Source organism: Malaya genurostris, chromosome 3 (assembly GCF_030247185.1).
Source record: "Malaya genurostris strain Urasoe2022 chromosome 3, Malgen_1.1, whole genome shotgun sequence".
NCBI lineage: Eukaryota > Metazoa > Arthropoda > Insecta > Diptera > Culicidae > Malaya > Malaya genurostris.
Genome location: NC_080572.1, coordinates 185,103,272 through 185,117,120, shown reverse-complemented (window position 1 = coordinate 185,117,120; position 13,849 = coordinate 185,103,272). Strand labels below are relative to the sequence as shown.

The window sequence follows — 13,849 nt, the reverse complement described above, 5'->3', positions numbered from 1 at the left end:
ATTCACTGATATTTCGGTAAAATGCTTCACTTTGCCGAAATTTGGCATAATTGCTTGCTGAATTTATCAGTAAACAACAGATATGCCGACATCAGCAGAGACGTTTGCCGAGATTTCGGAATATGCGCTAGCTGTTGCCGAGATTCAGCACGACAGCTGTCATTTATTGCCGCGTTACATTTTCGCTTCGCAGTGAAAAAATGGATAATCTTCGAAGAACCGTGGAACCACTTGCAAGTAAAAATATTGAATAAATATAGTGACATGTTTCGCTTTATAAAAAGCGACTTTATCAGAGCACTCGCGATTATAAGGGAAAAACACCCAACACGGGTCTCAAGAAGTCCTCGAGACAAAATTTTGGGGGATATGCGAAAAAATAACCCAATGCATGGAATAATTCAATAGATCAAAGTAAGTTTATTTTTTTAACAATACCGTATATGCATCATTAAATATTGAACATTTTTGTAAGCCAAAAATCAATATATATTTTTATTTTCATATTTCCAGCTCGACTCAAGGTGGCCGCATCTTAAAACGCCGCTTTTTCGATGCTACATGTTTTCAGGTAGAGGCTTTGAGCACTACTGACAACAAATTTGTAAGCCTCCTTTAAGTGTTAATAAAATGAATTTTTGATCCTGAATGGCGTGTTTATAATGTTGAGAAATTACAAACAAAATTAATTGACTAGATTTTCAATTACTGATGATTCGGTAATTTATTTTTTCATTTTTTCGTTTTATTGGATTGCCGAATATTCAGTGAACGTTTCACTGAGCAAACAGTAAATCTTATGCTGACGATTTCGGCAATATTTGACGTTTGTCAAATTTGGTGGTGCCGAGACGCTCAGTAATTTTATTTTTGCCGAGATGATTGCTGATTACTCGGCTGTGCGAATCTCGGCATTTTTTTGCCGAGACTCAGCTAAAAAATTTAAGTGTGTACTGTCATGTCTGTTAGTCTGTGCTTAATCATCAATACATACACTTGAATTGTTGGAAACCTCCTAGGAAATGAAAGAAGCAAACTAACGCGGGAGACATAAACGCAGTGGTTTATACGCGCGAGAAAAAACATGTTCTGGTTTATATGATATAAAACTAACGCGGTTCATTTAAACAGTAAACTTAGTTGTATTATTACACAAATAATATCATAGATAAATTGAACAAAGTTTTTCCTTGATATGACGGTATAGCTGGATTGAGTCAACGAGGACATTACCGATAACATTAACTCAACTTTGGTTGACATGTAAAAAATTGTTAGTTTATTTCAACAATAAACTCAGCGAGAACAAATATAGTTTTGGTTTGGTTGGACCAAAATTTTGATTCAAATCAAACAGAGATCATTGTTTTTGTTGAAGGGAGAAATTGGTTTGTAACAATCATATTCTAGCTTGAAATGAATATAAATCAAATTTTAAAAGCTACTAACTGTTTTGTTATTTTAAACATGCTCAATTTCTCTGCGTGTACCACGCTACGAAAGTCGCGGGTTACTGATCGTTCTCGATACACTACAAGTTGTAGTCGAGATGTTGCACGTGCTTTATTAATAGCGGATGTTTCTTCGACTTCCTTTACGACGAACTAATTACGGTGCTAACAATGCTATTATTGACTTGCAGAGATCATTCAATCGCGTTTCATTAGGATTCGACTTCCATCTATCACGCAGTAGGATACTTGAACATTTTTTGTATATTACTAGAAATTATCATTAGGACCATATTGTGTCTGTTGAGTATACCTAAATGAATAAGTTCGAATACATTGAAAACAGTTTAACCGATTTCCAATAAATTTGTTTTCGAATGTGAAGGTGATTTGCAATCAAATGATTTTTTTTAACAAAACATTTAGAAAGCATAGCAGTCATAGTAAAATGCTTGTTCTTTTTTTATGGCGAGCCTTCGAAAATATGCGCGGTTCCAAGTTTTTACGCATCTAATTTTTTCATATCTATTAGGTATTTTATGGAAAATACGCCATGGACAAACACGCTTTATATTATTTTATATTAAATGCATGATTTTATCAATGTTATAAATATGTAGACTATCGAATACATGACAAAATTGCAAGAAAAAAAGCAGCATATTTTTTGCAGATACTGCTGATCAGATTGCTATATTCAATGCTTTTTTTTTATTTGCATGAAGTTTAATTTCAAATTTTTTTTACCAACGTGAATAAATTAATCTTGAGTACGATATTCGTCGATTGGTTGATACGGGAGTTAATAAAAGACGATCATTAAACCATAAAAAACTGTGTTATTATTACGGCCACAAGCGAGTATTACATTGGCGACGAGGTGAAAAAACAGGTAACGGAAAAAAACGAATGATACCAATATTGAATTTAGATACATATGATTGAGGTTATAACATGATCGATATCCGTTTCTTTTAAGTACGGAAAATAAAGACCACAGAGGTGGAATCAAAACACCGCAGAGGCGGCCACGTTACTAATAACAGGACGTGGAAAAGTCGCAAAGTCGACAGGCTACAGCTGGTAGCGGCTGCTGAAAAGCAGTGAATTTCCCACAGAAGGAAAGACAGAGGTCATTTAGCAAAATCAACACAGAACTGAGAAGGTATGTGTTAACAAGCAAGAGAGTCTTTGAATGCACATAACCTCGCCATAACCCGATGAGGGTTGTTTTTTTTTTCAGGAAAGCGACTATGGAGAAGTGGGATATTCCCCAATTTAAGTTCAAATCGCTTCCTCGTAATATAATTCGGAACGAATGGATCAAATATAAAAGAAATCTTGATTACATAATCGCGGCGACAGGAGATACTGATCGCACACGCATAAAGAATATATTTTTGGCAAAAGCTGGGCCAGATCTGCAGGAGATTTTTGCTTCCATTCCCGGTGCAGATGTTCAGCAAGATGAGGCGAAAACAATCGATCCATTTGCAGTAGCAATACGCAAGTTGGATGAATATATTTCACCGAAACAGCATGAAACGTTCGAGCGAAACATTTTTTGGACACTGAAACCCGATACGGAAGAAACATTAGAAAAGTTACTTCTTCGCTGTCAGGATCAAGCAGTGCAATGTAACTTTGGTAACAATGCGGAAGAAAGCCGAGCCATTAGTGTGGTTGATAAGGTGATTCTATATACACCGAACGACCTTAAAGAGCAGCTGCTTCAAAAAGACGTTCTGAAGCTGGATGACGTAACAAAAATTGTCAGTTCGTATGAATCAGTAAAGCAGCATGCACAGTTGATTAGCCTCCCGGGGACTGGTTGTTCCAGCGAGCTGGACAGCACCTTATCGTCGAATATAAACAAAATCAAACAACTTCCGAGTAAGGTATGCACACGATGTGGTCGGAGTGGCCATGTCGCGAGCGATCCCGCTTGTCCAGCAAGATCCAAAGAATGCATGAAATGTAAACGTATCGGGCATTTCGCTGCCCAATGTCGATCAATTGCTGTACAAAAACGCAAGCAGTTTCCAAAGAAAGAAATGCCATGGGCAAACAAACGATTCAAATCGCACCAAGTAAACGAGATTGACACTTCAGAAAACACGGAAAGCGATTTTCTGTTCAGTATTAGCGATGGGGGCGAACTAATTCCGATAAAGCTCGGTGGAGTAGTGTTCCAGGTGCTCGTAGACTCCGGGTGCCAGAAACACATTGTCGATGAGCGATCTTGGAACTACATCAAAGCGAATCGAGTAAAGATATGGAACCAAACGAAGAACTGCAATGAAATATTCCTACCTTATGGAGAAAATGCGAAGCCATTAACACTTATGGGCAAGTTTGACACAACCGTATCAATAGACGACGGCGGCAGGATTATTGAAAAGGTCGCCACATTTTACGTAGTCAAGGGTGGACAACAATGCTTATTAGGTCGGGTCACAGCTACAGATTTAGGAGTTTTGTTTATCGGATTTCCAAGTACTCATGGGGTAAATGCAGTTAATACAACAGGAATTCAGCCGTTTCCTAAGATAAAGGGTATTCACATGAAGATACCGATTGATAAATCTGTGCTACCAGTTTGCCAACAACCTAGGCGGCCGCCTATTGCACTCCTAACGAAGATCGAGGAGAAAATTAATTCACTGCTAGCTACTGACATCATAGAACCTGTTGAAGGTGGGTGTCCTTGGGTTTCGCCGCTGGTAATAGTCGTAAAAGATAATGGGGATTTACGTCTATGCGTAGATATGCGCAGAGCGAATGCGGCAATTGTGCGAGAACGACACATCATGCCAACAATGGAAGATTTCCTACCGCGGTTCACATTTGCAAAATGGTTCAGCCGTCTCGATGTCACAGAAGCTTTTCATCAAGTAGAGCTTCATAGCGAGAGTCGTTACATAACTACGTTCATAACACACATGGGCCTCTTTCGATACAAATGGCTAATGTACGGTATTGCTTGTGCCCCTGAGTCATTCCAACGAATTATAGAGCAAATCATCAGCCCCTACAGCAAGAATGCAGTTAACTTCATTGACGATATTCTGATTTTTGCCAGCACGGAAGAAAAACATGATGCGGCACTCAAAAGTGTGTTGTCAACGCTGAAAGAATACGGAATACTTCTGAATCACAGTAAATGTGTGTTTAAGGTATCTGAATTGGAATTTTTGGGACACATCATATCTCCCAACGGCATCTACCCTTCGAACAGTAAAATTGAAGCACTTCAAAGGTTTCGAGCTCCTGAAACCTCGGAGGAAGTCCGCAGTTTCCTGGGTTTGGTGACGTACATCGGTCGGTTTTTGCCAAACCTAGCGACAATAACTGCTCCGCTTCGCGAGTTAACTCATTCTGGTGTTAAATTTACTTGGGGCAGAGAGCAAGAAGCATCTTTCGCTAAACTTAAGGAGATGATTGGAAACGTCAAATATCTGCGGTTCTTCGACAACACTGAGGACAAGGGTAATTGCTGACGCCTCTCCTGTTGCTCTCGAGGCAGTTCTTATACAGTTTGAAGGACCCACCGACGAGTCTCCACGACCAATTTCTTAAGCTAGCAAAAGCCTGACAGAGACAGAGAAACGTTACTGTCAAACGGAAAAAGAAGCACTAGCTCTAGTCTGGGCAGTGGAGCGATTTTCCATTTATCTCCTAGGACGCAAATTTGAGCTAGAAACAGACCACAAACCCTTGGAGGCGATTTTCAAGCCTACATCTAGACCATGCTCCCGAATTGAACGATGGGTGCTTAGGCTCCAGTCGTTTTCCTTCACAGTTAAATACAGCAAAGGGTCAAGTAATATCGCGGATCCATTATCTAGATTAGTTGTGGAACAGCCTCCGGAAGAGTTTGACGCAGAAAGCAAATTTATGGTGCTAGCAGTTCTCGAATCAGCTGCAATCGATGTTCAACTGCTTGAAGAAATGTCCTGCACAGACCCTACTTTGAAGGCCGTGAAGCAAAGCTTGCATACCATGAACTGGGATGCACAACAAGTTAGGCTATTCGTTCCTTTCAAGAACGAATTAGGGTTCGTCGGTGACCTGGTTGTCAGAGAAAACAAGTTAGTGATCCCTGATTGTTTACGATCACGTATGCTAGATTTAGCTCATGAGGGCCATCCGGGCGAATCTGTGATGAAGCGTCGGTTGCGGGATGCCGAGAAGAGGGTAAAGCAATGTGACGGGTGTAGATTAGTGAGCTTACCCAATAAACCGGAGCCCATGAACCGCCGTGAAATGCCTTCGAAGCCATGGATTTAGGTGGCTATTGATTTTCTCGGACCTTTACCTTGCGGAACATACCTACTTGTAATAATCGACTACTTCAGTCGTTACAAGGAAGTGAAGACGATGACCAAAATAACTGCGAGAGAAACTGTAGAAAGGCTTGACCGAATATTTAGCCGCCTCGGCTACCCGCAAACAATCACTTTAGATAATGCGAAACAGTTTGTAGGAACAGAGCTCGAAGAATACAGTAAAATGAAAGGAATCACTCTTCGACATTCAACCCCATACTGGCCACAAGAAAACGGTTTAGTAGAGCGCCAGAACCGCTCCCTTTTGAAACGCCTCCAGATCAGTCACACTCTCGGTAGAGACTGGCGGCGGGATCTTCGTGAATATTTGCTGATGTACTACACCACACCTCATACAATCACTGGGAAAACACCAACTGAATTACTGTATGGACGAACTATTAGATCTAAAATACCAGCATTAAATGATATTGAGACAGCTCCTACCAGTACTGAGGCTCGCGACAGAGATCAAGCTTTCAAAGATAAAGGGAAACAGACAGAAGACCTCAGGCGTAGGGCAAGAAAATCCTCAATTGTGGTAGGTGATACAGTATTAATGCAGAACCTATTACCAGAAAACAAGTTATCAACGACGTTCAGCCCGAATGAGTACGTAGTTACGCAGCGCTCGGGGCCCCGTGTTACTGTTGAGGACACAGCTACAGGTAGATTGTATGATCGCAACGTTGCACATTTGAAAAGGCAGTCCGGAAATGAAGTAGAACAAATCGATGCTATACCTACAACTGGAGAAGAAAACATCGACGGGCATAATCAGTTTCCAGAGCCTACTAACTCAGAAGGTGATTTCTACGGATTTGACCTTGAGCAGAAGGACAACGAAAGGTCTGAATTGAATCCGTTAAGTCGACAACGACGTGTTACAAAAAAAAAAAACATCTAGATATGAAGATTACGTACCATAAGCATCAGTAAATAGAAAAAGGGAGATGTGGTACCTGAGTGCGGGCCTGTACAGAGAGGAGAACGAGGTTATTGTTAAGTTGAGTCGGTTGAGTTGAGTTGATATCAGTTGCGCGGGAGTTAATAAAAGACGATCATTAAACCATAAAAAACTGTATTATTATCACGGCCACAAGCGAGTATTACAAATAATATCAAATATTTTCCATTACAACTTAAGGTGAAATGTAGCGGAATGCGAAAATCGCGTTTTTGGTCAATTATTCAAAAACTAGACCGATTTTCGAAAAACCAAAAACACTTAAGTTTTCGAAATCAAATTTATCATAACTAAGTATTCTTAGAATTTTGAAATTTTGCTTTGCCGAGCCGTAATTGGTTTTTGAAATGTATAAACGGTTACTGTTCCGTTCCACGGGGATGATGTTAGAACTGAAAAGTAGTGTTTATAGCAGAATTTCACAAAGAATCTGAAAATGCAACTCAAAATTATAAAATATTAGCTAAAACAACCGAAATTTGAAAAAGTTTACATAAACTTTTCCGCATTTTTTTTATTGCTTGCGCACTGCTGTTTCGTATTGAAGTGGTGTGAGAAAGGCACGGTGGCATTATATCGTGAGCAAAAATTACATATAAAATAATGACGCGAATTTATGCAGCATTGGGTTTTGTGTTGAAATAAAAACGAGTTGAATACAATAAAATGGGTATTGGAAGAAATCGTTTATTTTCTAAGTAACTGTCATTTATAATGCTAATAATGTCCAATTCTGTTGAGTTCAATGCATTGATGTTGCTGAAGCAATAAATCTTGGCTGTATAATATCGTATAACAGGTATTATTTTAGATTGTAGCAATTTTTATAGCAAAACTATAGCTTCATCATTGACAAGCTACTGAACGAAATGGATACAAGCCAAGTATTATCGTTCATTAACCTGTGATACAAGCAATGTGTTAAAAATTGAGAGTCAGCTTCGAGGCAGTCAGCATGGAAAACTTATTGGAATTCATTGGTTTTTCAATTATTATGAATACAATGAATCAACGCTTGATTTTCCTTTCAAAATCGATTGAATAATAATGAACCACGAAATAACTTTATATTTAATTTCGTGCCTCAAATATGTGCTTGAGAAAAGATTCACTAAATAATTTTAACTGCATGGTAAGATGACCTCATGCGAGTCAAGTAAATACTTTTACGTATATTCTATCTCATCGGCGGGAAGGGCCTGGTGAACTACTGGCAAAGATATCAAAAATACTTGAATGTTCTCTTGTCTTCAATCGTTCTTTTGAAGAAGAATCCATGCTTGCTACTAAGCTAAGGCATATACATGGTAAGCAAGTTATTCAATAAATATACATGTAACCTCATGTTAGTCATTCATAATTACTCATGATTTATAGCTCTAGTGTAAGAGTAATCACTAACAATAACAATTGAATTAGTATATATTCAAAGTGTGAAGGATTCAAAAATCCATTATGTCCAGTCTTTTTTACAAGCCAATATGACGAGAGGTAAGCCCACTGCGTTGAATCATTGAAAAAAGTTCTTGTTTCTATGTGTCCGTTTTTCTTGGTATGCTTTGTGCGACGGTTCGTTCAACTGAAGCGGATAAAATTTTGCGCGCATTTTATGACGCTACATTTCACCTTAAGTCTGTACCGGAACTGATGGTTTAAGGACTATTCACACATATCCGGTCCGGTTCAGTGCCGGCACGACACCGTGCACGGATACTGATATTATTTCATTCGTTTTCTATGCGCGCATTTACACCTATCCGGCATCGTGCCGTTTCAGAGCAGCTCGCCGTCAGTATAGCGTCCGTCCGGCATACTCAAATTCGTCGTCACCGATATTTTTATTTTCATTCAGTAATAGCCGTTCAACCGAGAAGGTTGTGTATAGAAGCGTACAGTTTAATAACGCTGGTTGGTTTACACGCGTTAAATAAGACAACGGTTGAACTACAGGTAGAAACCTGTTGGCAGCAGCCGTTAAAACGTATAGTCGTACTGCATAAGAGAGCCCTAGTGCTGGGCCAAGCTGGTGAAGGAAACAACAAAGGGCGTTTCCCAAACTCTACCCAGGCCGCAATATACAGCCACAAGTGCTGAGCAGGAGAGTGCAAAGGCACATCGAAGAGGAAGAGTGCAAAGGCACATAGAAGCAGGAGAGTGCAAAGGCACACCGGTGCGAAGGCACTTCGGTGCAGAAGCATATCGGTGCGGAGCACTAGGAAGAAGGAGACAAGACAACTCGGTCTTTCCACTGCCATACAACACGCAGGTATACACCGGTGACCTGCGCTGGTTACAGCTGGCGAAGACGAAAGCAAATCGGAATTCGAGTGGTGCTGGATGTCAGGTAGCAGTAGCATCACATCATATTCTATCGCTACAGTGAGCTTCAGCATTGTATCAACGTCCAGATACATCCAACAAGAACATCTAGAGCAACGAGTATCTACACGGCAGTGCAACGGAGATAGACAACAATTTCAAGGTAGAAGTTTTTTCTTTTCCTTTTGATTGAGTACTGTGTAGTGTTGGTTTCAAATTTTATTTTAAAGTTTAGTTAAAAATTTTAATGTAATGGATGAATCCATGGACGTAAATCCTAGCATGAATCCGATACCCCCACGAACGAAAAAATATCAGGAGAGCTCTTCTGGGCCTTGGATAGTCTTTTTTAGACGTATATCAAAGCCATTAAACATTTTTCAAATTAATAAAGGTTTGACATCACGATACTCTTCAATCAAAGAGATCATAAAAGTAAATAACGATAAAATTCGTGTTGTGGTAAATAATTTGAAACACGCGAATGATATTGTCTCTTCGGAACATTTCAATAAAGAGTATAAAGTTTACATACCCTCCAAAGATGTCGAAATTGACGGTGTTGTTACCGAAGCGAGTCTTACGGTAGATGATTTACTCAAGCATGGTGTTGGTCGTTTCAAGAACTCTATGCTTGAGGGTGTGAAAATACTGGATTGCAAACAACTGTACTCAGTAGTTCATGAAGAGGAAAAAAAAGTTTATCGCCCATCAGACTCGTTTCGAGTGACATTTGCCGGGTCTGCGTTGCCGTCCCATGTCTATGTCGATAAAATTCGCCTCCCTGTTCGGCTTTTTGTTCCGAATGTAATGAATTGTACGAACTGCAAAAAATTCGGCCACACAGCTACTTACTGTAGTAATAAACCAAAATGTATTAAGTGTGAAGGGCCTCATAAAGATAATGATTGCAACAAGGAAATTGAAAAATGTATTTATTGTGGGAATAGTCCTCATGATGATATTTCAGTATGCACTGCATTTAAAGTGCACAAAGACCAAATTAAGCTTTCTTTAAAAGCACGGTCTAAGCGCACATATGCAGAAATGCTTAAAACGGTCATTGATGTCCCCCCTTTGGAAACCGAAAACGGGTTTTCAAATCTAGAGGAACCAGAGGACTCTGACTCTGACGAAAATAGTGAAGGTAATTCGTTTATCACTACCCAAGGGTCAGTTAAGAGAAAGAAGTCTTCCTCCAAATTACCAAAAAAGACACCTAAAATTTCATCTTCAAAAAAAGATCCCCGTGTTAAACAAAAAAAGTCAAAACCAAAGACTGTGCCTCCTGGTTTGTCAAATTCACAAACCAATCCAGGATCTAGTACAGAAAAAGATAATAATCCAGTGGGCTCCATTTCACAGCCACCAACAGGATTACTGAAGTTTTCGGAAATTGTTGAATGGATTTTCTCAGCATTCAATATATCTGAACCCTTAAAGACCCTCATAATGGCATTCCTTCCAATAGCTAGAACCTTTTTGAAGCAGTTATCAGCTCAATGGCCAATTGTCTCAGGTTTTGTATCTTTTGATGGATAATTTATCACCCGTCGCAAATGATACAATCACTGTCCTGCAGTGGAATTGTCGAAGCATCATGCCAAAACTTGATTCATTTAAAATATTATTGCATAGTCAAAAATGTGATGTATTTGCTTTATGCGAAACATGGCTTACTTCAAACATAGCTTTAAATTTTTATGATTTTAACATTATACGTCTCGATAGAGACTCTCCGTATGGTGGAGTGCTTTTGGGAATTAAGAAATGCTGTTCCTTTTATAGATTAAACATCCCTTCAACTTCTAGTATAGAAGTTGTTGCTTGCCAAATAAACATTAAAGGCAAAGATATTTGCATAGCTTCGGTTTATATTCCTCCAAAAGCACAAGTTGGACAGCAACAGCTTAATGAAATGGTTGAAGCCCTTCCTGCACCACGATTGATTCTGGGGGATTTAAATTCGCACGGTATTATGTGGGGTTCCGTTTACAATGATAGCAGATCATCTTTAATACAAAACATTTGTGACAATTTTAGCATGACGGTATTAAATATGGGTAGCATGACACGGATCCCAAGACCTCCGGCACGCCCAAGTGCATTAGATCTATCTCTTTGCTCAACATCAATTCGACTAGATTGCACCTGGAAAATACTGCCTGATTTACACGGTAGCGATCATTTACCAATCATCATCTCAATTAGCAGTAGCAATTGCATTGCTACTTCCGCTAGTATTCCATATGATTTGACAAAAAATATCGACTGGATTAAATACCAAAGTAGTATCTCTAGTATTTTGAATTCAATGGAAGAGCTCCCTTCACTTGAAGAATATGACTTCCTCATTTGTTCGATTCTGGAGGCAGCAGAACAATCCCAAACTAAACGCTTTCCTGGGCCAACGACTAACAGAAGGCCTCCCAACCCCTGGTGGGACAAAGAGTGCTCAGAGGCTAAACTCGCAAAACAAAATGCTTGCAAGACGTTTCTAAAACGGGGAGGAGGAACTCCTCAGAATTTTGAAAAACTTATGGTTTTAGAAACCAAGTACAAGAGCATACTTCGAGCCAAAAAATGTAGCTATTGGAGACATTTTGTCGAAGGTTTGTCAAGAGATACCTCAATGAGCACTCTTTGGAACACGGCCAGACGAATGAGGAATCGTACCGTGGGCAATGAGAGTGATGAATACTCGAACCGATGGATATTTGACTTTGCTAGGAAAGTTTGCCCAGATTCTGTTCCTACGCAGAGCATTATACGGGAATCTCCTCCAAATAATGGTTTTATTAATAACCCATTTTCAATGATGGAATTTTCTATAGCACTCTTGTCTTGTAACAATAACGCTCCAGGGTTGGACAGAATTAAATTCAACTTGGTGAAGAATCTGCCCAACCTCGCAAAAAGACGTTTGTTGGAATTGTTCAACAAGTTTCTTGAGCAAAATATTGTTCCACCTGACTGGAGACAAGTGAAAGTTATCGCCATTCAAAAACCGGGGAAACCAGCTTCCAATCACAACTCATATAGACCCATTGCGATGTTGTCCTGCATCAGAAAATTGTTCGAAAAAATTATTCTACGACGTCTCGACACTTGGGTCGAGACGAACGGTTTGTTGTCAGATACTCAGTTTGGCTTCCGTAGAAATAAAGGGACGAATGATTGCCTTGCATTACTTTCGTCTGACATCCAAATTGCCTTCGCTCAAAAGCAACAAATGGCATCTGTATTTTTAGACATTAAAGGAGCATTTGATTCAGTTTCCATTGATGTTCTTTCAGACAAGCTTCACCAAAATGGACTCCCAGCGGTTATAAATAATTATTTGCACAACCTTTTGTCAGAGAAACACATGCATTTTTCACATGGCGATTTGGCAACACTCAGAAATAGTTACATGGGTCTCCCGCAAGGCTCATGCCTCAGTCCGCTCCTCTATAATTTTTACGTAAATGACATTGACAGCTGTCTAGTAACCCCATGTACACTAAGACAATTGGCAGATGATGGCGTGGTTTCAGTTACTGGACCCAAAGCTATTGATCTGCATAAACCATTGCAAGATACCTTAGATAACTTGTCCGATTGGGCTGTTCATCTTGGTATCGAATTCTCTGCGGAGAAAACAGAGTTAGTCGTCTTTTCAAGAAAACATGATCCCGCGCAGCTTCAGCTCCATATGATGGGAAGAATGATCCAACAGGTTTTAACTTTTAAATACCTCGGGGTGTGGTTCGATTCCAAATGCACGTGGGGAGGACACATTAGGTTTCTGATAACAAAATGCCAACAAAGAGTAAATTTTCTTCGAACAATAACAGGATCTTGGTGGGGTGCTCATCCGGAAGATCTAATAAAATTGTATCAGACAACGATACTTTCAGTGATGGAATATGGATGCGTTTGCTTTCGTTCCGCTGCAAACTCTCATATTATCAAACTGGAGCGAATTCAGTATCGTTGTTTGCGAATTGCTTTAGGGTGCATGCATTCGACACATACAATGAGTCTTGAAGTTCTGGCGGGAGTTCTTCCATTAAAAGATCGATTTTGGGAGCTTTCATCACGCCTGCTAATAAGATGTGAGGTGCTGAATCCCATGGTAATTAATAATTTCGAACGACTAGTCGAGCTTCGATCTCAAACAAAATTCATGACAGTATATTTTAACCATATGTCACAGGAAATCAACCCTCCAAGATATATTCCTATCCGTGTCAGCCTCCTAAATGTCCCTGACTCAACTTTATTTTTCGATACATCCATGCAGCGCGAAGTGCGTGGAATCCCGGATCATCTACGTTCGACGGAAATCCCAAAAATATTTTCAAGTAAGTTCAGGCATATTGACTCTGAGAAAATGTTTTACACGGACGGATCGCGAATTGAAGAAGCGACAGGGTTTGGTATGTTCAACAATAATGTTTCGGCCTCATTTAGGCTTCAAGAACCTGCATCTGTTTATATAGCAGAGCTAGCAGCAGTTCAATATAGTTTGAGTGTAATCGTCACATTAATTCCAAACCATTATTTCCTCTTCACAGATAGTCTGAGTGCAATTGAAGCCATTCGCTCAAACATGACTGGCAAGACTGAACCGTTTTTCCTGGGCAAAATAAAACAGTGCCTGAACGACATATTGAACAATAATTATCTAATCACTATAGTCTGGGTCCCGGCTCATTGCTCCATTCCTGGCAATGAAAGAGCCGATATTTTAGCCAAACGTGGTGCTATTGAGGGTGAAATTTATGAGAGACCAATTGCTT

The 13,849-nt window shown here is 39.6% G+C and overlaps 1 protein-coding gene across 1 annotated transcript; it reads left to right on the top strand.

The window, feature by feature from the left end:
• The first annotated feature begins 2,704 nt into the window (after positions 1–2,704).
• On the top strand, positions 2,705–4,951 carry LOC131434139 (uncharacterized protein K02A2.6-like). The gene has a single exon (XM_058600785.1). The coding sequence runs from the start codon at positions 2,705–2,707 to the stop codon at positions 4,949–4,951; it is 2,247 nt and encodes a 748-aa protein (XP_058456768.1).
• The last annotated feature ends 8,898 nt before the right edge of the window (positions 4,952–13,849 follow it).